Raw genomic sequence first — 25000 nt, 5'->3', positions numbered from 1 at the left:
AAACGTAACTACGGCAACTTTCAATGAGGGGAAAAAATAAAGTTTTGCAAAACTTTAACGGAAGTTGTTTTGCAAGTTTTCACAATTCTGCCTTGAAATTGACAGTCTGTAGTTCGCAGTCCACAGTCCACAGTCAGCGATCTTCCCTTTATACTGACTGGATTTGAAATATATCGTCATATCAACTTTACGGTGTCATATCATCGTCACTAATAACAAACCCGCAGTTCCTCCAACACATACGTCTAAAATATATTACCGTAACTGTTAAACCTAAAAATTGGTTTCTTTGACATAGAAACAGTATTTGCACAATGTGAGATGACCAAATGAATAAACTTAATTAGCGATAGCGCGCCTCACGATGTTCATTTCACATAACAGTGGAATAATTGTTTTATTAAAAACTCCCCCAAAATATAGAAAACTAGACTATAATAAAAATGGTATAATGGCTCATAACCCATGATGGCTTAGCCAATCAAAACTCTCGAATTGCATTATCCAATGATCCAGTTTTTAATAATATGTGTTTATAAACAAGCTGGTCCGCAGAAATGGCTAAACTACTACTGATACTATAATTTTTTAGTCCATGCTGTTACAACTCCCCTAAATTTTTATTAATGGAATCAAATCACCAATAAATAAGCTACGTTCTGGGTAAGTGGCTACTTCTCAATCGAGATAACATTGGAGATATCAGCCTTCCAATTTGAAGTAGATTTGCGACTATTCAAAGCGACGAAAATATACCTCTGAATTTCTTGGCCGTTGGTCGTTCAAACCTTAGCATTCCCCGGAGAGAGATAGTGCTTTACACCTGTGACAAGAGGTATCGATGTGATGGTAGGCCCAGTACTTAAGTCAGAAGAACTCCTTCGATCCGCCATATTCGTGGGTCGCCAAGGTCACTCCAAATCGGCCTTCTCGATATTTTCCAAAGTTAAAAGAATTGGAACTTTTTAACATCCATATCGTAGTTAGGACCCTAAAACAAGATTGCATGCCAAGTTTCAGCAAAATCGGTAAGGTACGGTGACCCCTCAAAGTTTGAAACTTATGGAAGTTCTGACTGACAAAGAGCCATAGCGTCCCGGATTGCTCTGCTGTTTTGAGATGGATCGCCGTACTAAAGCCACATCATCCGACTCAATCCTTTGCCAGAATGCAAAAAAAAAATGATATTAAAATTCTTATCAATAAAAGATGCGAAGTAACTGGCTTTCATTGTCTCACATTTTTCACGAATTACTACTCCTTTCCCGAGATAGTTTAGATATATTATTTCTGTTGAAAATGTATTGAAATACTGCTTATCAAATGAGTCTCCGGGTATCTTCAAGGGATGACCACTTCAGTTTCTCTAACATTTAAGTTACGTTATGCTTCATGCTCCATGTGTGAATGCTGTCATTACTGGCAAGGCGTTGTTTTGGGTGAGCGCGGTTTGTTGGGATGCAAACAATATTCCATTCATTTGGGATAATTTGGCCACGTTGGATTGCAGTACAAGAAATATTATATAACTTCCGGAAAGACAGGATTGCCTCAACTGAAACATAGGAGATAATTAAACATGCCACACTTAACATAAATACATTTATTTCATTTGGAAAATAAAATTCATTTCCTGGGTTGCCTAGGATTTACCATAGCAAGTTCGTATTTGTCCTTTTGGAGATAAGGGTACCATGTAGAGTTCGCGTATTCTAGTTTAAGCCTGAATGAGCTACAATACGGATTTGAATTTACGTATACATTGTGTAAAAGTATCAACAATAAAAGCAAGATGACACACGCTAAAACCAACCCGGTGTGGCCAACACATCACGCATGCGCACAACCATTTCACCCGGTCAATTAGCAGCCATGGACAGCTGTTCCGGCCTTTTGGGTCTCATCCGCATGGCGTAGTTAACATACCAGCCGGGTGTTTTTAGCTACGCCATGCTGATGAGGCCCAAAAGGCCCAAAAGGCTAATTGACCGAGTGAAATGGTTGTGCACATGCGTGATGTGTTGGCCACACGGATTGGTGTTAGCGCGTGTCACCTTGCTTTTATTGTTGTAAAAGTATGTCGGAAATTTCACCTAGTTCACAAAGGATCTGTTTGGCACTTGAGGAAGTTTGTGCATTGTGAATTGACTATTTTAAATCCTGATATATTATACTACCCAGGAATGAACGATGAACTCTATTGAGAATAAATGGTGTAGAGGCAATATTTAAAAGTAGTAACAGTGGTCCGAGTATGGTACCCCATGTAACTCCTGAGGTTACATCACACACTTCAAAAGTGATACCCTCCATGGTCGGTCACTTTTTGGGTTCTCTGGGTCAGGACCTCCCTCACCCAGGGTCACCCAGGGCAACAGACAACCATTATACCATAATTTTATAGCTTGTGAAGTAACCTTTCCTGTGGTACCCTATTAAATGCATCAGATAAATCCAAGCAAATGCACCTCCTTGATGGCCATTATTTACTACGGTTGCTGGTTGATGCAATGCTGCTATGAGTTCGTGGGTTTCAAAGTTTCTTGGTTTGTGGAAGCCATACTGGAAATTTGTGAGGATATTTTGGTTATTTAGTTGTTCCCAAATGCGATGACAAAGACTTTCCAACTTACATGTCAAAGATATACGTCAACAATTACATGTAAGTGAACTGCTGTCCTTCTTAAAGTGGCTGGAACCAGTTTCACCACTTTTGAGAGACCTTCCTATTACTGCGTTGCCAGTATGGCAATCCCAGTCGGAAAATGGATGGAATTTCTTTGTACGTTGTTTTACTCTGAAAACGACGAACAATTAACATTGTTATACTTCCCAACTCAAATACTTTTTCTGATTGGAGGAGAACGTGTCACGTGTCATTGGTCAAAACTTCATGACGCCCTAGGGCGAACAAAACTTCATGACGCCCTAGGGCAACAACAACTTGAACTTTCGACTCACACGTGATCAGGTCGTGCACCTTTGAAACGGCGGCAAATCTGTACGCCAGCCGACGTCAAGCAAATAATTTTTATTTGTGTATTGTTCTATTTTGAGCTGGGAGGTATAACAAAACACTTAATGACTGGCCCCTCGGGAAACAATGAGTTTTGTTTCCCCTCGACCTCAATGTTTTCCTCGGCTTCGCCTCGGGGAACATTGAGGGTCTCGGGGAAACAAAACTCATTGTTTCCCTTGGGGCCAGTCATTAAGTGCTTATTCTCTCCCGTAGTTCATTCAGTTGACACATGGTGATCACGTGCACCTTTATGGTTGCCTAACACGTGATCAATTTCTTCCTTTTGACATAACATCATGACCTTTCCCTTGATTCATAAAAGTCAGAGACTGCAGAAATTTTGTGTTTTTACGATCGATTGACATTAATCTTTCGATGAGAATTCGATTCAGAGTTATATAAAAGCTATGTTATTATTTTCTTCATCTGTCTTTTGGCTCGTCTTTTTCTGTTCACTCCCTGCTTTTACGGTACTTTTTGGTGCAACCGTTAAGCCAAAAAATGTTTTGACCTGGTATCAGATTAGACTGAAAAGAAGAGGAATTATGAAGCGGAAACAACATCTTCAGTCCTTCCTTAATGTTTTTGTGTAACACGTACCACAGGCCGCCCAGTGTACGCTTCATGGAGGATAGAGTGTTTCCTTTTTTATTTAAACATTCTCTTCATTCTCTTCCCTCACGTCTCCTTGGATAAGGGCTAAAAACTACGGAGCCCTGTTTGTGCCACACACGAGAGGTAGTGTACCAGCCCTCGTAACCTGCTATTGTTTGGTATTGTAAGCACCCTCTATTGTCTGTAGTCTAAGTCATTGTTTCAACTGTTTAGTCCTTTGTTATGCTTCATGCTCCATACAATCTGACTGATATTGTTGGCAAGGCATTGCTCTGGGCGAGCTCCGTTTGCTGGGACACAAATAATACCACATTTGTTTGGGAAATTTTGACCAAGCCCTGATGGGCTAGGCCGTTCATTGAAAATCACCATGGTAACCTAGGAAATACCCAAATATAGAAGACATGATCCCGGCAAAGGTGAGGGGACACACGCCATCCACAAGAAAGTAAAAATAGGGAGGGCGGGGAGGTAAAATTGATTTGACTCTGTTGATTCAACCTCCGCCTAGCTTGCACAAATGGTGAATGATCTCCAGAAAATCCCAGATGACAGAAATGCCCAAACTGCAACATGGGAAATAACTAACTAAGCATGTCACACTCAGCATAAATCCATTTATTTCACCTGGGCAATAACTTTCGTTTTTCGGCTAGGGTAGCGAGCCAGTCACAAATACGTTACGAGAGCTGCTTGATCTTCACCCCACACAAGCGCGTATCTATGTTTCCGTGGATATTTTTTTCAGTGTTGGCGCAGACGTTTTGCATCTGGCGTGACTTTTTACATCTGGCGCGACTTTTTTATCTGGTGTGTCTTTTGTGCCGGCTATCCTCGAGCCGGCATAAAAGACACGCTTGATAAAAAAGTCACGCCATGTAAAAAAAGTCGCACCAGATGTAAAAAGTCATGCCAGATGCAAAAAGTCTGCGCCAACACTGAAAAAAGCATCATCAAACGAAAAATAGATATGTGATCGTGTGGCACCAACAGGGCTCAGTAAGAAAAAACATGATTTCCGTTTATCAACCTGTCAGTGTTTATAAACTCTGTTATTATGATGGTGACTTAATTCAAGTGTCAACTGTATTTAGCTTTGGGTCACTAATTGGGGACAAATGTTGTATCCAGGGATCAAATTTTAACTAATATGAGAGTGTGGGTTAGTTTTTGAGGAGAGAGAAACGCCGGAGTAGTACCCGGAGAAAACCTCTCGGAGCCAGAGCAGAGAGACAAGTGCTCTTATCAGTGCGCCAGCAAAAAGTAGGTAACGGAGTTCCCAGTGTTGTGGTCTGTTCTATTCTCTCCAGGCGGTGATACCTCATACATTAGGATTGCTTACGACTTAATCAAGTATTGGCACTAGTTGACCAACAAGAAACTATTTCAAAAATAGAAATAGAGTTTCGTTTCCGGAATGGCAAGGGTAGGGGAAAAGATAAAATACTTAAGTGTGCGTCACTCGATCTGTCAGAAATATTTCGCTTCGTCTATTAAAACTCTCGAGAAATAAAGATAGAAATACCACTGCATAACATTTCAAAATCCGTTTTCGGTGAATCTTCTATTACTTGTGTTACATGTGAACCTCTTTACGATAAGTGGTTCCTGGTTAACCCAATTTATTACTGCGACTTACTAGTGCGAAGATTGCCGTTTACATTACTCATTAAAGAGAGAGATAACTTTAGATTTTTCAGCTCTATTCAATTGTCATGTAACTTTATCATGGTGTTGCTAATTGGTGACAACATAGCATATAAATAACAAAAAAATAAGAAAATCTGAAAATATACACTTAGACGTATGTGAATTAAAAACTAATCTATGTATACCAAAAGGCTCAGTAATAATAGAAATATAAAGTTATATGTGTATATGTACAATGTTAAAATTATAGGATTATGGTTTAAGAATGACATAGAAAACAGCCAGTTGGACATTTCTCAAGCAAAAAATGTTTCCAGGTCCATTAACCATTAACTGTTCAAGTCACATTGTGTCGGTACATTTCCTGGTAACTTGCGCCATAAGTAAGGCCCTTGATATCCAATAGAATGTAGCTTACTGTTATATCTCGGTGTAGCAAAATCTGACGTACGTAAAGTACAATTATTTTTCATTTTTTGGAATAATTCAGAGATGTTATGTTTTTGACGTTGAAAATTAACACCATCAGGTCTTGCAGTCTTTTATTGCGCAATGTAGGTAATCTTGCTTTCTTTAAAGGGGCTAGGTCACGCAATTCTAGGCAATTTCAGCATTGATCAAATGATCATAGAATTAACTGAAATAACAAAATAACGGCTCAAAACTATAGAGGAATTCAAACAAAACACAGGAAAGCTAAGGAGGGACAAGGATGGACAAAACTGGGCAGGATTGAAATGGATTGCAATTGGGTAAATTTGGAAAACGTCGGCCCACCTTTTTTCAAATTTATATCAGTTTATATCAAAATGTCAAAACAGCTGGAAAATCATTCTCAATTGTTACGTGGCCGTTATTTTGCAAATGAAAGACTCTTGCTCTGCCAATTTGACGTTTAGAGCTCATAACTAACAAAATTAAACAAAATTACCTAAAAGCGTGACCTAGCCCCTTCAACAAATTTTCGTATGTTGTTACAATGTCCTTGAAAACCGCTCTCAGTCCCTTTTCTTAGATCCTCTCCAGTTTCCACTGATCAGATAGCCAGACAAGTGAGCAATAGTTTAGCTTAGGGAGAATTACTGCTTTAAACAGTTGTAACTTCGTCTTTTCAGGAACTAGGCTCTAACGAACTTGTGCATTCAATTTCTTCATTGTCAATGACAATGCACCTCTTGTGTATTCTTTGCTTTTGACGCCAGAAACATTGAATGGAATTTGTCTTTGTTTGCAAGTGTTCACAAGTTTGTTAACGTTTTGTTTCTCACAGATGTCAATGACAATGCACCTCTTGTGTATTCTTTGCTTTTGACGCCAGAAACATTGAATGGAATTTGTCTTTGTTTGCAAGTGTTCACAAGTTTGTTAACGTTTTGTTTCTCACAGATGTTTAGATTTTCAATTACAAACTCGGTTTTGATTGCCCAATCTACCTCAATGTGAAATAGTTCACCCTGAAGTCAAAATAGATACGTTTCGTTTCTGAAGGTGCCAAGGGTGAATAACCCCCAATTTAACCTACTGACCCTCACCGGCCTGGTGGTACACTGTATTTCTCGTGTTTTGGAACCCAGTCCTTACCTGTGTGGTGGTATGATGCAAAACCTGTCACGCTTTGCAATAGTTTCTTCATCCCTCGTCACAGTGATGAAAGTTTGCAAAAATAGCCCACATATCTGGCTATATATTGCATTGCATCAAACTGTTCATTTGTGATCAGATCGTGAGAGCTGCTGCATATCGAAAAAAGAAAACATGATTCTGGAAATACTAGCCGACATTACTGGCTTGAAGTTTTTATTTCTGTTCGCATTTGTACTTCTTTTATCGTGGCTCACGTACAAGGTTGTGGAAGAGAGATTGTCACCATTACGAAGGATTCCCTGTCCTCCAGGTCCCTTGCCGTTGATCGGCCATCTTGTCACACTCTTTCGCTCTGGAGGATTCCTTAAAATGATACGGATTTGGACAGAACAGTATCCATCCTTGTTTATTGTTCACCCTGGATTTGGGATTGGAATAGGTGGGTAGTCATTATCTGACTGACAGCTACATGCTGTTATTTTTTTTTTTCTGTTTTAGCCTTAATTATAAACGTTGTTTTGGGTAGTCTGCTAATCCACAGTCCTGACATCACTAAGAAAAGAAGATCAAAAGGTCACCAGTGACATTGTGACGCCGAACCTCCTGACTCCGAATTAATCCGAGTTTTCTTCTTCTCTAGGAAAAAGGTTAAAGTGGTACTATGATCAAAAAATCATTTCTTTTTTTTCTTCAGATTTTGAAAGCGTGTTTGCTTAACACCTAACTGGCAAAATTTTGAGCTTTGAGTTTTATCCAAAGGCTGTTTATTTCACGGTCCGCTATTACTCATGTTCAAAACTGGCCGATTGGACCTCAGAGGGTTGGATCTAGAGAAAATGACGTCATTTACTCACTAGCTTAAAATTTCAGCGTGTAAACGCAATTTATTACATACGCAAAACACCGGTTTAAAAGTCTGAAAGCCCGAAACTCCCGTGCTGCATATTAATAATAATTCGCCTGCGTATACACGCATTGCATTCTTAAACTAGTGAGTCTTTGACGTCATTTTCTCCTTGATCCAGCTCTTTCAAGATTTTAAAGTTAGTAATGCCGGACCAATAAATAAGAAAATTCCAGTTAAAATAAACAGGTGTCTTTTTAAAACCAGAACTTAAAACTTGGGTCAGTTAGTGTTTAGTTAACATAGTTTTGAAATCCAAAGAAAAAAAAGAATTGTTTTTTGGTCGTAGTACCACTTTAAAGGTGCAATAACTATGACGTTGACAACTAAAGAGCACTGTACATTTACCTAAGATCTAACGGTCGAATTTGTTGCATCATCTGCGTATAATGCTGAGCTTTATTCATATATTTTTGAAGATAAATTCAAATATTTTCAAACAGTAGAACCAAGTGGTCTCAACTTTTCATTTCTCTGGGTAGACATTTCGTGGTTAACTGAATTACAAGTTCCCGCTTTCAGCTGTATGCACTCCTCTGAGTGTGTAAACTCTCATGCTTGTGTGTTGTTTGAATTGTAGATATTTACATGTATGTGACACAGTGGTTCTCTTACTCCTGAACAAACTAAGGCAGTTTTGAAAAAAATGTCGGTGAAAAATATGCACAACTTGCATTTATTATTTAATTTGTCATTTTTGTCAATGTATTTGCATACCTGAGCAGGATTGCAATTTGTTTAAAAGTCCAAGTTCAATTGCTCTATTTCACAAAACTGATCCCAACTGATTTGAACCCCATCAAAAGTTTCTTAGGCAGCCTTGTTCAGAAATCTTATATGCAGAGGTGTGTGTGTGTGTGTGTGTGTGTGTGTGTGTTGAATTGGATGGTCCCTGGCATGTTGACATGTTGACCATCCACGGTGTTTTCCTGAAATTTGGAGGGATTGCCGTGATGTTCAATCACCAGAGGCCTGGATTTCTTGTGGTAAAGATGAGTCTGTGATACATCTAACCTTCACTGATTGATTAAAACAAGATTGAGGGATATTGGCCGACTGGCCAAGGATGTTAAGGGAAGAAACAAAAATCGAGCTAGACACGATGAGAAGTACCATCGACATGGCTATCAGCGATCAGTAATAGTACGGGCCTGTGAGCTGCGGTGGTCGTGTTTTCAGTATATATAAGGAACAATTGAGGATTGAAACCAAGAAAAAGATCCATTATTGCGTTTTGTAGTTTCATCCGCGTTTCAGAGCAATTTGGCAAAGTTACTTCCCTTCGAACCATTTGGTGAATTTTTCCTCAAAATGCTGAGATAGGAGTATTCAAAGTTTTGAAGGTCAAGATCATACATGACAGACTTGCCAAGCAAAGTGAATCCAGCAGAGGGATAGGACAGGGTGGTTCCACTGTTTGGAAATCATCCAAGATGTGGCAGACAAAGGTAATGGAACAATTTTTGAATAAGATCCAGTCAATGGAATCAGACAATTGGTTTAAAATGTATAGGGCAGAGTGAAGCCCATATGGGAGAACCTTGATGAAATAATGCTGCCCGTTCCAGAACATACCAAACGTTCACAGTCATCTGGATGGATCCGATGAGACGAAAAGCAGACTCTATGTCTGTTTTTCCTATGTTGCAGCCCTGACCAAAGTTTTGAATTGCTGCGATGGCGTTGTCAATAGTAATGTATTGGAGGGAGAAATCATCGTTTTCAATGAAATTATTGATGCCAAAGGTCACAAACGTAGGTTAGGGTAAATGAGACATCGTTCGGAATTCGTCGGATTGTATTTTGGGACCAAGACCGATAGGTTTGAACTCGAAAATGTTCAAAAAGGGGTGTGAAAAAAGGGGACATGCTATGCCCATCCGAAACCTTGTCATTTAAATTTGCTCTGACCACCTCAGAATTTAAATAAGCAGTAGGTAAGTTATTTGAAAAGCGTGACGATCGAGCACCAGAATAACCAATCCTAGCCCCCTCCCTGACAGCTCTGAAAACAGTTTGTTGGCAAATTCCCTTTCAGGATGATTAGATAAGGTCTGATATAAGCATTCTACTTTGACAGGAGTAACTACACCACCAAAGCTACTTTTCTCGGTGGCGGATGCTTTGTTGCCGGGCAGGGGGTGACTTTCCCACCCTTGGCGGAGGTTCTTTTTCTGTTCCATAGTTAGTGGTACACTTGATCCAGGGATGATCCTTCCCACAACCAGACCTGTCACATTCGTGGGCATAGATGCAAGAGGTTCTGGCACAGGAAACTCCCCTGTTTAAGTTGTGACAAGTATAGTGTTCGGTCCCCTAGAGGTACTTGACGATGAGGGTCCTGACTGGAAAACTTCCTTTAGAACTGAAGGTGCAACCGTAAAGGTTTTGAGCCAAAATTGACTGACAATAGTTGACAAAAAATGACTTGTTAGTGGCAGCCTTCTGCCGGAACTTTATGTCATACACACACCAGCTTAACCCCTTATGATATCTAGCAGCATCACAAATAAGAGACATATATTCTAGTAAGTCAGAGGCACGGTGTGGGAACTTGCTAATTGGAACACCCATGGAGGCCCTAAAGGCCATCGTCCACTCCCAGATGTCAGTTATTGATGTACCTTTGGCCTTATTCACTTTAATGACTGAATTTTCAACTGTTTCTTTAATCGCCTCACTGAAACGGATTTGAAACGTTAAAGTTCTTGGGAAGCAATTTAGATAATTCTATGAACTCAGCGGCGAGGATCTCCTTGACCAGTTTGGCTGGCACCTCGTGCACGGAATCCATTGCTGTGTCTGTTGCAGATCTAGATTTTGACTTGTTATTTGTGATTCGGGTAGGCCATTGCTTGAGGATGCTGCTGAAGTTGCCGAAGAAGTTGGCGTAATGCACCTATCAGTGTCAAGCCCGAGGGGGCAATTTTGACATTTTCTAAAATAAAATTATCAAAATCTCCACCCCCGGGCGAAAAATGATTGTCGACATACTAGGGCAAGGGAAGAGCATACAGTGCAATCATGCTAATAACTGGTCAGGTCAGTTCTGCACATGTAATTCCTTCGAAAACCGACAGAAAAAAGAGTATATTAACAAGAGATTGAAAGCTCAATATGAAATCTATAATTGAGGCCATTAAAATCGAAAATTTTTGGCTTAGAATAGAAAGCAAACATACACATTTTCACTCACCTATCGTTCAACCATTTCTCACCAACGAAACCGTGAACGCGGGAAATTCATCCAAACGCCTTCTGGGTATTTTCCAAGATGGCGGCTCGTTTCCAGACTCTCCCTATTATCCAAAATGGCAACCATGCCAAATTACCCACCATGTGGACGTGATGTCCGATCAAAATCCCTATTCCCGTGGGTTTCTCGACCACCCCCTCCCCCCTCGGGCTTGACATTGATAGGTGCATAACATCCACAGAGCATTCTCCTGCGGGGGTGGCTGAATCGGGAGCTGGTGCATGGTGGAGGCGAGCCACTGAAAGCCCGAACTGCGGCTTGTACTGCCACTGATGCCGCTTTTTCTATCGCCTCGTATAATGACCCTTGTACAATAGATTGTACTTGGGTCAGTTGTGTGGCTGACAAAAGCCCACTTTGTGTAGCCTGCGTCGCAGACAGCCAGTCTAAATCGCCGGTATAGACTATACCGGGGATTTTGTGACACGTCCTGCTGCAACGCAGGCTAACATTGTGGCGACTCCCGATCTAGTTGCTCCTGGACTTGACGCTGGAGTTGTTAGAACTGCATTTCAAGAGCATTTTGGTTTGCCATTTGCTCGCCGCCATAAAATGACTTATGTCAATGCTTTGTTGTCTTTTTTAGCGTCATCTTGCTTCTCAGCTGGGCTGGGTTGTTCAAAGCCCGATTAAGCAAACTCAGGGTAAGCAAGAATTTTGAGAATTTTGAGTATTTCGAGAAACGGGCCCCTGGTACCCGTTTCTCGAAAGACGCGGTAAGTTAACGGGCCCGGTATCTTATTTTGAAATCGAAGTCTCGAGAAAAGTAGGGTGTGTTCTGACCTCTAATGAAGTCCACTTTGTTTCTTTAGCTGAAAACTTCACTGTATAGTTTATAAAAGTTTCGAAACTCCCATCTGCAATGAAAAACAAAACAGCTTAACGGGCCCGGTAATTACCGGGAGCTTCGAGAAACGGGCCCCCGGATTCCAAGCTTTGGTTTTACTCTTCCTGCTCTCTTAAGAAAGACCGAAATTCCCCGTTCCAGTTTTGACAAACCGGTTCTTTGCTCTTAATTAGAGAAATCAGAAAAAGAATAAAAAAAATTTCTATTGGCTGGTTTGCTTTAATCGGAAAATGTCGTTCCATTTTCCTCTTGTATTCCCACTGATCTGTGACCGGTCGGTTTGACATAATGGAAAGCGCCCAAGAGTTGTTGATTAACTGAAATTTATTTCATATGTTCAATAGATTGAGATTTCAAAAGGGTACAAAAGATTGTTTTTATGTGTCTAGTCCCGTACTGCTCGCAATGTTTTCCATATTCTCGGAAAGAGTTTAAGTGATGCAACGTTTCGGAGCGCTGCCACTATTTTCACGGTTGCGCCACTTTAAAGGCGGCCATATCCTGTTGCAAGTTTTCAGTGTTTGGATGAGCAGCTTACACGCGATTTTAATTTGTCCCCACATGATTTGTTACTTCCCCTTTCATGCTACTTCTTCGTCCATTGCAGTCGGTTGAAGCGAGGTTGAAGCCTTATAAGATCAAACACAAAGCAGGAAAGTTATAGAAGAGTTTTTATGTGTCTAGTCCCGTACTGCTCGCAATGTTTTCCATATTCTCGGAAAGAGTTCAAGTGATGCAACGACGGTTTCGGAGCGCTGCTACTATTTTCACGGTTGAGCCACTTTAAAGGCGGCCATGTCCTGGGGCAAGTTTTCAGTGATTGGATGAGCAGCTTACACGTGATTTTAATTTGTTCCCACATGATTTGTTACTTCCGCTAATTCATGTTACTTCTTCGTCCATTGCAGTCGGTTGAAGCGAGGTTGAAGCCTTAAGATCAAACACAAATCAGGAAAGTTATAGAAGAGTTTCATTTTCTACTGACCAACATGGGCAAGGTAAAGCTTTCAGAAACAATATGATGAAATTTGTAAAATGACACGTAAACTAGTTTCGATTTCAACACTGCATGACCCCCACACACAGGCAGGCTTTCGTTGCGATTGTTGGCAGCGTGGGCCAGAGTTTAAGTGACAAGTGTGCGATATTTCCCGTATTTAACACGACCGATTTTACTCGCCAAGTTTGAAACCTGTAGGCAGGAGAAATGAATCACGATTTATGTATTACTTTAAGCAATTTTATGAAAGCCATTCCACTAAATGAAGACTCTGATTCTCTGGATCCAAATGCAGATTAATGCGGAAGTAATGCGGAATAATGGTCAATTTACGCGGTTCAGAATCCACTTTTTCAAGACCTGATAAGAAATAGAGGGCATATCCCGATACAGTGGAACGTATACTCAGCACACACAATACACCTGGCCCCAGTTGTTCAAACGATGGATAGCGCTATCCGTCGGATAAATCACTATCCATTGGATAGCGCAATTGGTTTCGATATTACTGATCCAGTGGATAGTGATTTATGCGGCGGATAGCGCTATCCATCGTTTGAACAACTGGGGCCTGGTCCCTAGAAAAACTGTTTAATTTATCCATACTAAAGAAAAGCTAGCCGGACGGACTGTTGTCGATAGGGATAAATGATAATGATAATATGATAATATTTTATTTGAACTCTCGCAGTAAAAGCTTACAGTTTGACATTTCCACTTTTTTGCCGGTTAGATAACGCTTTATCATTACACCGATGCAACTGGCGCTGATGGTATCGCAAAGAGTAAAGAGATAAAAGGATCTACCCTCAAAACACCCCCACAGAATCGAAGACATGGCTGTGGTAAATCAACTAGTTTGTTGCCTTTTATAATATGAGTGTAATCTCTGATTTTAAATGCTAAGAACTAATGCTAATATTTATGCCATTTATTGCTACATATATTCTGAATTTCCAACCAGAGTAAACTGTGCTTAATATCCAGTTAAATGGTTTCTGGTTTTGCTACACGCGTACGTGACCATTCGTCTTGTCTGTTTCACAGCTTGACAAGTTTGTTTTTTTTTTCTTTTTAGGAGTCTATTTTACTTCCATTGACCCAAACAGTGACCCAAAGAAAATACTCCTCAACAACTACGATGATAGAGGCAATGTTGTAAACAGCAAAAGACTCTGGGACAAAATCGATTGGGTAATTGAGGTCAATATGGACGAGAATGAAGTAACGAAAGTTTCCATAGATAATCGCGACGTATACTTTTACGAGGGTGATGTTGACCTTAAAAATTATCAGTACAAAATCTACAAAAACCCACGCACTTAAAATAACAATAAAGCCACCCCCTTTTTTTCCTTTGAAGAACTCGTGCGAAACTTGGCCAATGGTGTAAACTAGTTAAGAGAACGGCAATTTTTCTTTCACATAGCAATTTCATGGCAACCACTCACGTGACTTGTGGTGCTATCACTTTTGTTGTTATTCATTTAGGGTGTTTTAGTCCACATTAAAAATGTCTTAACTGAAGATTTTATGCAATGTTGTACTTTATCGCGTTTAATTGTTTCCTTTATGAAGCACCTTCTTGAAAAACGAAATACCATAAAACATCAGCCACATTAAATGTAAGGAGCTTTAGAACTGAATCAATGTGTTCTACAAATACTGCAGTGAGCATGCGAAGCCTTCCCATCGGTGAAAGCTCGTTTTCTTGAGCCCTCTCCACAGCCCCCTCCTAGCAATACAAAGAAGACCCGGTCCTTTCCCGGGGAGGGGCGGGTTGTTCAACCTTAAGTCAGTACGTGGATCGCACAAGTGTCTCTCAGTATGAGTTGGATCAATAAAGTGAAGGGGGCTATAAGTCAGACAAGCGATGGGTGAGTGTGGCGTTTTTACACAACTAGGTTGTTCACAGTAATTTCTATAAGGACTATAGGTGTTAACAAGCGAAAGAAGACTTGTAGCTTGCATAATACATCTGCTATTAAGCCGGTTGAGCGAGAAGTAAAGTTCACAGTCGAGAATTGTTCCAAGCCACCATGTTGTGACGTCACGGTATTGTTTCGCTTGTCTACTAGCAAGAGGCTGGCTATAAAAGCCTTCAGGGCCTGTTTACATGGAGGGAGGGTGCCCCTGCTAACCGGGCTACCTGCCTAGAAGGGTTGAAACATAGCCCGCCTTTACATGCAACTCAACTAACCGGGACAGTGGGTGAGCAGCATGGGCTATCTTTTTAGCGGCCGCTAAGCACAACGAACAAAACAGCCAATCAAGGAAACTTTTTTTTCACCTTATTTCAGCTTCCTGCACGGGCACGGGCCTGTTCTCTGCCTGAGACTCGTCAATTACATTGATTTCTTCAGATTGAATGTCATTCTGTTCGGCAGATCACACTGGCAAATGGTAACTACGAAAAATTCACGTCGCGCCACCATGTCTTCGTGGTTTATCTCATCTCGGCAAGCCGTGATAGCCCGGCACGAACCGTTTACATAGTAAAAAGCTATCACGCCTAGCTGGGTTCTCCGGGTAGGCGGGCTACCCTATCTAGCATGTTACCACTTCAATGCGTTTTCTAAAGAAACGTATAAAAAGTTCGCCCTCCCAGGGTAGCTCGGTTAGCCGGGTAGTTCGGTTAGCCGCGGCACCCTCCCTCCATATAAGCAGGCCCTTAGGTGGTCACTTTTATTGATATGGAATACATTTTCAGGAGGTCGAGGAAAATCCCCGAACTTATTCAATGTTTCAAGAAAATAGCGGGGAAAACGCAAAGCTAGCTTAGCCAAAAACAGTTGTATATATGTCTAAATATCTCTAAATTGTCTAGATATCTTGGAAACTTCTAAATATCCTGGCAAGAAAACATTTGGAAATTTGTGGAAAGCCCTAATTCAAGAGTACGTAAGTCATAAATGCATGTAACTATGATGGGCTTTAGATCGGAACCTTGAAGCATCGGCAACGTAAAGAACATCTGAAGTACTCAAGATTATTCAAGGATGAAGGCAACGTAGTCAAGTCAAATTCTAGAAAACAGGCCGGATTTGAATTCCATGATACCTGGCGTGCGCCGATCGATCAGTATTCAGGCAAATTCTGGCAGGAATATATGGCTTTTTCCGCAGTGTTTCAACAAAATGATTGTTCTGCAAACTAGCAATTGAATTGAAGAACGTCCTTCCATGGACTCTGCGTGGGAACATTGTTAAAGTCTAGTCTCTTGGAGCTGGTTATATGGTTCAACGATGGGATCCATCTGCCTTACAGTTTGAAGCTGACAGAAAATAATTCTTTTAAGAGCCTGTCTGCGTCGAGAAAGCCTCCAACCAAACGCAAATGGATCCAAGGCACATTTCATGAACATTAAATTGAGGAAAACTATTTCAACAATAACGAAGAAATTGTCATTCTGACATGACTCGCAGTACAATTCCAAGTGATAGGAAATTGTTGAAAGAATTGCCGGGACGGTGGAGAAGACGACAAAGATGAACAACAGGTTGCGAAATTTGTTCTGGAGGGCGAAGATTTTGTCGACTTCTGCCGTGCCAGGGCGGACATTTGTGTTTCAAAATGCATTCAAAATGCTTTATTAAAACCCGGACATGTCAAAATAACAAAAATTGACGAAATTGCTCTATGAGCTACAACGGATGCTGGGTTCAAAAATAATAACATTGAAGAGGAAATAGCTTGACTGCAACATAATTTAAAGTGTGTTTTACCACTGAATGAATATATATGATCGTTTCGTGATGAACTTGGATATACGGCAAAATGTAGAGTTGGCGTCGGGTTGTTTTAACTTCATTGTGGACAGAGTTCTGTGAATTGATGTGCAAACGAACTTTCCGTCAACAGTTTTCATAGAAAATCGAGACAGCTGCCTAGCGAGGAATAAAATTAGAGAAAAACGATCGTTTTCTAACTGTTTTCCTCTTGGGCGTTTCTTCTGTGTTTTTATGTAGAGTTTAGCAATATTTTGTGCCTTTTAACTCCCCCCCTCCTTTTTAATTTAATACGCTGAGAAAAGAGGTTAATTAAAAATTGCAAAATGACGAGAAAAATGAATCTTTGAAGAGGTAGCAGGCGGACTTGAGGAAATGCTGGCACACGCTGGATTTTTTTTTTAAAGTATAGCTGTCCTATTCCAATGGCTGAGGTATCCAACTGTCCGCATGCTTAACTGAAAGTTCAACATTGAAAATATCTAAAGTTCTTCTCATTTTAAAGTCGGTTGCAAATGAATTTGTGTCCAAAATTAGTTTGGGCGTCAGGCATACAATTAACTTCTGATATTTAAAGTTTCTTTACTTTTCCTTTGAGAGACATCACCTTCCCAATTAGTTTCTATGAAGCCAAAAAACTTGACACATGCTTTACTTTGTTTTACTTTACCATCAATGTCAACAAGACCAGATTTGTATCCGATAAAAAACCATTCATGTTATTGCTATTGCGTCATACACAATTTCTATTAACTTACCCAATATTTTTCTCTATTCATTTTCTTTTATCTTAGTGAGAACTCAATTTGTACTGATGATGTTTTGCAGTAAGCCCTTGCACGCGAATGATCTATCCTTAATGTCTACATTGGGCCACTGGAAAATTTAGGTTCAATGAGAAATGAACATTCCAAAGTTCAATTGTCTTGATTTCAGCTTGTTGTTTTTATGATGCAGAGGGTGTAGTATTGGAGCAGAGAACCTTAAGCTTATAGATACATGTAGGAGTGTCAGTACAAGATTTCTGGCCTAAGCAAACGTTTTTAAAAGACAGCTCTCGGGACATTAAGGGCGAGGCTAATACACCACGAAGCAATCATAAAACTAGACCAGTCTCCTCTTTTTTTGTCATACAGGGCCCAGGTTTTGGTCCAAAGATTATGTAGTTACAGTAACTATAATCTTTTTTTTTTCCAGGTGTCTATATGGTGTATGTGTCCGACCCAGAGCTGGTAAGATTTGTAACAGTGAAAAATCCTCACAAGTTTGAACGCAGCAATTTTGTGAGTTTGGTCGTTCCAAGTATTAGCAAAGGATTGTTTGCAGTGGTTGGGAAGGCACATGCACGACAAAAAAGGATTATTGGCCCAGCATTCAGCTCTGCTAATTTGAACGGATTTTTGAGCATATTCCAGGAAAATTCAAAAAACCTTGTCAAGGTGAGAAATAAAGTAACAAGTGGAAATGTAATGATTATTACCCAAAATGTAGCCTTGTTTCTTTTTCTATGCTAAATAAGTGACACCATCTGTGCTGGAAATATTAAAACTGAGCCAATTACTTGTACTAAAGTTCTTCATTTTTCTGGGAACCAAGTGTAAATGTGTGAAAAACTAAGGGAAGTGTTTCTCGCATACGTTAATTGGTTGTCTCCAAAAGGATACCCAAGCATTCTTAATTTTGCAAACATGTAGAAAAGTTGACAACATCATGTTTAACAATGTGTTACGTCAAAAATTTATGTGATTCACATACTGTACCAAGTAGACCCTGGTGAAAATCTTCAAAGGATCTTTAAGGATCTTCAAAGATCGTCATAAAGATCTTCAAGGATCCTAATAAAGATCTTAGAAAAGATCCTCAAAATTCCTTGCAAAGATCCTTAAGGATCTCGGCCACGATCCTTAAAGATCCTCAAGGATCTTGCCAAGATCCTTGAGGATCCTCAAGAATCTTGCCAAAGATCCTTGAGGATCTTTAAGGATCTTCAAGGATTTTAAAAGATCTTTTGAGGATCTTGTTAAGATCTTTGTGGATCTTTCCTGAATGTTACCAAGGAATTTAAAAAAAATCCTCAAGGATCTTTATTATTTTAAAAGATCCTTTGAGGATCTTGTTAAGATCTTTGTAGATCTTTATGAATCTTACCAAAGATCTGTAAGGATCTTCAATAATCTTACCAAAGATCTTCAAAGATCCTTATCTATCCTTGAGAATCTTGTCAAGATCTTTGTGATTATGTTTGTGGCTCCATTAAAGAACCAAGATTACTGCAAATGATGGCTTTGATTCACCTCACGGTTAAGATAAGTGCCAGGATGTCATATGGGAAATCTGAAACATGCTAATTTAAAGTGAATTTGGAAATGGCCAATTCCTATTAACTACCGTGAACAACAACAACAACAACAATATGGCACAAACATCATTTAAACTTTCTTTATTTGCATAGATGTGTTTATCATAAAAAAAATGGAGACTAAGGATACAATAATGTAGGGCTGGAAACAAAAACCTAGTAAGTGACAATTTTTGGTCAATTTTTAGTTTTGCACAAAACTAGCCTAAATAGACCTTTTTCTCTTGTACATTTTGTTTTCCCAATACAAATCATGTGGTAATACTCAGGAGGATTAGTCCTTGTTTTGCTCATTAAAAAGAGTACATGCAAGCATGAATATGTCTGCCTCATCATCAATCCAATTTTGATCGGGGTTTATCCCTGTGAACGGGGCTGGCTGGATTTACATACAAAAGAAAAAAGAAAGGACCAATTAACCTCCTGAGTATTATGACATAATCTGTATTGGGAAAACAAAATGTACAAGCAAAAACGGTCTATTTTGCAAGTTGACTGGAAATGAACTTACATTGCCCTGGTATTGTTTTTAACCGATTTGAGCTTTTTTTCGAGAAATAAACTATGCAAAAATACTATTGGCTTCGCATTTGAAAGCAACGGAATCAGCAAAGCAACACCTACCTTTCATTGTTTGATTAAAATTTAATAGCACAAGCTTTATGCAACTGTATGCGTCGGTAGCTCATCCGAATGATGCGCACAGCGAAGTACACAGCAGCTTGGTGGTTTGAGCCACCGATCAGACTTATTATTTTTCTTTTGTTTGCACAGAGATGTTTCTCTCGTTTTTCTTTTCTTCATTTTCTCTGCGATTTTATCGATCTTTGTTAAATTTAAGTTACATGAGACATGCACAAAAAATTAAATAAATAACTCTGATCAGTGGCTCAAACCACCGACCTGTCGTGTACTTTGCTGTGCATATCATTCAGTTGAGCTATCGACACACAGTTATATTAGTTTATAAATGCCATTAAATTTTAATGGAACAATGAAAGGTAAGTGCCGCTTCTCTGATTCCATTGTTTTCAAACATGAAGCCAATGGTATTTTTGCATAGCTTATTTCTTGAAAATAAAGCTCAAATTGCATAAAAAATTACCAGAGCACCCTTCTTAAGTTCATTTCCAGTCAACCTGCAATTTTTGGGCTAGTTTTGAGCACTAAAAGTTCGCCAAACATTGTCACTTACTAGGTTTTTGCTTCCAGCCCTTCTATTACAGCAGTTGCAACCCCACACTAATTATTATTTTTTTCCCTCCATTGTGAACAAGTCATGTAAGTCATATATTTAATACTACAGTGACAATATTTGCTTGATAAAGGTACGGTAAAAACCTGAATAAATTATACAGTGTAAGAACCAAGTTTTTCCAAGCTACAGTCTGTAGGCTAAGGCTAGGCTACAGACTGTACACAGGTTCTTAGAATAAAATAATGAGGTTTCGTCATTGGTGGGTATGGCCTATTTTGGGCCATTTCTGAAGTTTGTACAAAGCTTTGCATGATAAACAGAACAAAACTAAAGCAACATTAAAACAATGGTACTATGTTGCTGCTGGGAAAACATGGTACTGGTAGAGCTTGTTATATTAAATTTGTGTATTCAGTGTTTGACTAAATTTCCCACAATAAGAATCCATTTCAAAATTGTAGGCTAAAATAGGACTGTCTTAGCCAAAAACGTTCTTACTTGTAAAAGTTCTTATATGTGGGTTCCTGTTTTATTTCTGTACACCGTCATTGCCATCACTGTAGTTGTTGCATAATAATACCTAACATAAGCCACGGGTATGATTTTTATCTTCCTTATTTTCTCTGCTACCAGAGGTCCTAGAACACAGTGTCCTAAATTAACGATAATGGTCAATTCAGACCAAATTACCAATCGTGTATATCAGATAAATTCGGGATGGAGGATGGGCTGACTCAACAAAGCTCCACGAGAGGCCTTGTATTCAGTCCCAGGCTGCAGCCGCGGTTGTTACTATGGACACAGACATGATACCTCATTGAGAGACCGATTAGTGCGCACGCGCACACCCAGCAATGTTGAAAGAGGGGGGCAAACCGCTTCAACTTCATTCAACATTCGCGATAACAAAAACGCTCGATTCAACATGCTTCAACACGGTTTAAAGGGGGAGGGCAGCAAACGGTTTCATCTCTGGTTCGCTGGTTGATGATGGCGATGATGATCATGATCGTATAAACGCGCAACGTGTTTCCCAGCTGAAAATTTTGTGTCGGAAAGCGAAATTTGCAAACACCAAAACGTCCAGACGTATTCAAATTTAATAGAACCATTATTCCATTTGCGCATCTTGGATATGAGATTGGTTTTTACAAACGAGGCTGTACCATTTCATTTCCAACGCGCGCTCATCGAATATATTCTAAATTTTTCATTCCGTTGTGTAACTAGAAATATGGAAGAGTCCCTAGGGGTGGAAATCAAAATAAACTACTTAAGAATAAAAAAAGCAGCAATCACCATTTTCTTCAAAGCGCGTCGGATTAAATTTTTCAGGATCTGTCCAAAACGAAGAACAACGTTGCATTGCATCAATGGGAAGAATGATATACGTTCCTGCTGGCACGAAATATCCTCCAATTTCAACATCTGATAATGCAACACGAGCCGTAATATCTCCTGGAGGACGAAGTCGCAGTGACTCTTTGACAACATTTTCAAGGTACTGCAACTTCTCCAGTTTCTCCCATGTCAGCTCTTCTTCGTCTGGAAAGGCAGCTTCTATCTCCGTTCTCAATTTTTCTTGCATTTGCGGATTCTTTGCAAGTTCGTAAAGGGTCCAACTCAAGTGTATTAAGGCTTGACCAATCTAATTATTATGCATATTTTTATTTGAAGTAAAGCGTTTGTCCAATGTCTATGAAACTTAGCAGAAAGTTTTTTATCGGTGCTGTTATTGATTCGCCACAATATTTTGCATCGCATTTTGGTCATGTGACCCTAAAACAACTTATAACGTTTATATCCTTTATTCAAAAATGGGGAACATTTATACTTCAAAATTTTGAAAACGTTTGGCATTAACACGTTTAGTGCAACTGTGCCTATCGAATGCCGCCTTTTAATGTGGTACTCCGTATTTACCTTTTAAGATATTTGGATGTTTATCATGTCACGTGACCTATTTTTCTCAATTGTTCATTGCTCTTAACATGTGGACATGATTAAAAGGCGGCATGACAAAGCCCTTAGAAGGGGTCATCGAATAATCAAGAAACAAGATTGATATAATGTAGCTGAATGTTCCCCATTTTTGAGTAAAAAATATAACTGTTAAAGTTGATTTCGGGTCACGTGACAAGAATGTGGTACGGGATATTTTGGAAAAGTTATAACAATACCGATAACTAACTGCCTGCCAAGTTTCATAGGTCCGGGACAAATGCCTTCCCTTCAAATAAAAATATGCATAATAATTAGGCTGGTCAAGCCTTAATACACTTGAGAAGCCATGGACACACTAGTCGTCTCATTGCCCGCCAGAATAAAGGTAAAAACCTAGAAAAAGAGTTCAGACCAAGAGGCAACCCTTCGATAAGCTGATTGGTAGGGTTATAATAATTATTGCTAAGTGGACTGAGTGTAATTAAGCATTTCTGTTCTCTTTTTCATGTCTCACCTCGCCTCGCCTTTTACTTTGTTTGAAACTAAAAAAAGTTCCATACAGTAAAACAGAAGTCAATTCACACACATTTTGATATCTTACCCAGAAATCACATTTGCAATGATGCAAATGAAACATCATAAAATGGGTGATTATTGGTCATCGTGATGGTAAATAATTAATGAGACGTATGATCGTTTGTCTCACAATGTACTCACTTACATTGTAGACCTTATGGTCCCCTATCGCCTGAAAAAGACCAGCAATAAACGGTTGAAAGGTCAGACGAATGATCATAAGTCCCATTTAAGGACGGTGCCTACTATTGTTATTGCGCATAAGTTCTGCGCATCTTGAGACACTCGGATTTCCTATCGGTGATGCTTACTAATACAGGGATATTTTTGCGCGGTTTAGAACTATTCGGAGAAAATAGATCTTAGTAAGTACTCTTGGTTTCCAAAAAGAAAATTGGGGGTAACCATGGATTTTTGAGAGATAGTTAAGCTTCAATTTGAGAAAGAACGCCATACATTGCTTTGTATTTTAAAGCTTTTTACAAATGTTGTTCATGAATTATCTTTAAAAAATGCGTGGTTACCCCCAATTTTCTTTTTGGATTTCAATAACACTTGTTAAGATCTACATTTCCCGCATAATCACACACAGGGGCAAAAATATCTTTAATTAGTAGGCACCGTCCTTAATTAGTAAAAGGAAACAATTGTGTTTAGGAGCTTATCATTATGTCCATACAATCCACAGACAGCATAGGCATAACAACGGCTCTTCAAATGAGGTAAATTTTACTTTCAGTTAAAAATGGCTTATTTTCTTTATTGAGTTCACTTTATATGCATCAGTTTTGTTCCTTATCACCTACTTGATTGAAACATAACAAATTTCGAGAATATGCACAGAAATTAGTTTTGCTAGCATCATTTAGCCTGTGTACAGCCACCCGCTCTCCGAAAAAGTCTGTGATTTACCGTTGATAACCGTGTTCAATACCACGTGATTTTTCCTGGAATGTGTGGAAAAGGATTTGATCGGTTATTACCCATCGATCATTACATCATTGAAAGAACGAGTTTTGATTGGTTTTTATTTTTATTTCTCCACATCAACACCGTGAGAACCACCGTGAGAGATTTTACGATGAGTTCGGTGTAATTTGCGCACGGTAAAAAATACGAATAAAAATCTTTTTGATGGTACGAGCGGAATTGTTATCTATGGAGTGTTATCTATGGAATTGTTATCTATGGAGTGTAAAGTGCAAATCGATTTAACGTACATTTGTAGGAATTGTTGTCAGCGCTAAAGAAACGAAAGCGCTCCTGACGAATCTTCACGAGGTGAATATAGCACTATTCAAAAGATTGTCCACTCGAAAACGGCTGTACACAGGCTAAGCATCATTCAAGCAAAAACGAAATTCATAAGCATACTTGGGATCTTAATTCTTCATCACTCATTCTTGAATCAGTTTCTTCATCGTACATATCCATTAACAGATCAAGAAGGTCCTTCTTCACAAGTGTATAGCTCCCTTCACGTCTTTGCCTACGACGTTCTTGAATAACCTGTTTTATAATGAAATGCTATTTTTAATCTACCAAAAAATGATAAGAGATAAGACTTCTCACAGATCAAATTATCATTAATTTACATACACAATGAAACATTGAACGTCCCATGTGGGAATAGAACCCTTGACCTCTGCCTACATCATTTAGTCATTAATTACTTATATTTAGTTCAATCAATACATTAATTCCGTATCTGCATCGCCAAAGCCACATTAACGTAAAAAAAAAAAAACTGACAAACGAGCCATTTATCCATCTACGTATCAGAACTGAAAAGGTTAATAAGTTTTAAATGAAAAGTGAATACATAAATATCATAACCAAGTGGAGCATCTGTGCTAAAATACCATCCGGGACTCAGACTTTCTAATATCCGGTTGGTCTTTACATATTCACATACTTAACATACTTCTTACACCTTGGATTGCACAAGAATCAAAGAATTATGAATGGTCCTTACAAGTATAACACACATTAAGAATGTTCTTGTAAAAAAATATTCTGCTACCAGAAAAAGCAAAGGTACCTCCAATACAGTGTTATTTGAGATTTCCTTTGCCACCTGGAATTTCTTATTTACAGCTAGAGGCAGATAATCAAAGTAGGGGATCAGAAACTTGCAGATCAAATACTTGAAATCCAATGCATAAAACACTGTGGCAAATGCTTTCGACACTTTACTGTCACCACCCAGAATAGTATTGAAGTTGTATCCAAACGCAGTCTGACCAATCACATCAAGTGTTAGATGAGTTAAGTCATCTAAAACTTCTACATCCATGGAATGTTTGGCTTTAAAATCCTT

At 39.2% G+C, this 25000-nt stretch overlaps 3 protein-coding genes across 3 annotated transcripts in view; 2 read left to right on the top strand and 1 right to left on the bottom strand.

Moving 5' to 3' along the window:
• The first annotated feature begins 6561 nt into the window (after positions 1–6561).
• Positions 6562–25000, top strand: part of LOC138008102 (uncharacterized) — a 26208-nt gene continuing 7769 nt past the window's right edge. Inside the window, exons 1-2 of the mRNA XM_068855306.1 lie at positions 6562–7307; positions 17801–18042. Coding sequence (XP_068711407.1) covers positions 7040–7307; positions 17801–18042 — 510 coding nt within the window. The 5' untranslated portion in view covers positions 6562–7039. The remainder of the gene's footprint in view (positions 7308–17800; positions 18043–25000) is intronic.
• Positions 12737–14402, top strand: LOC138006148 (uncharacterized). Its single transcript, XM_068852305.1, has 3 exons — positions 12737–12873; positions 13609–13720; positions 13954–14402. Exons 1-3 carry the CDS (start codon positions 12865–12867, stop codon positions 14199–14201), a joined length of 369 nt encoding a protein of 122 aa, XP_068708406.1. The 5' UTR covers positions 12737–12864; the 3' UTR covers positions 14202–14402.
• LOC138008870 (cytochrome P450 3A18-like) overlaps positions 21420–25000 on the bottom strand; it is a 6913-nt gene continuing 3332 nt past the window's right edge. Inside the window, exons 4-7 of the mRNA XM_068856146.1 lie at positions 24722–25000; positions 24055–24189; positions 22448–22497; positions 21420–21782 (exon numbers count right to left, since the gene is read on the bottom strand). The exon at positions 24722–25000 is cut by the window's right edge and continues 18 nt beyond it. Coding sequence (XP_068712247.1) covers positions 21434–21782; positions 22448–22497; positions 24055–24189; positions 24722–25000 — 813 coding nt within the window. The 3' untranslated portion in view covers positions 21420–21433. The remainder of the gene's footprint in view (positions 21783–22447; positions 22498–24054; positions 24190–24721) is intronic.

The sequence above is a fragment of the Montipora foliosa genome, chromosome 6, assembly GCF_036669935.1.
Source record: "Montipora foliosa isolate CH-2021 chromosome 6, ASM3666993v2, whole genome shotgun sequence".
NCBI lineage: Eukaryota > Metazoa > Cnidaria > Anthozoa > Scleractinia > Acroporidae > Montipora > Montipora foliosa.
Note: the sequence above shows the minus strand (reverse complement) of the source record. Positions and strands in the feature narration are given on the sequence as shown.

What these genes read in the sequence shown, in the direction of transcription:
- LOC138006148 (XM_068852305.1), top strand. An exon ending in GAATCGAAGACATGGCTGTG is followed by an intron (nt 13,721 to 13,953) that starts GTAAATCAACTA and finishes TTTTCTTTTTAG; the next exon opens with GAGTCTATTTTACTTCCATT.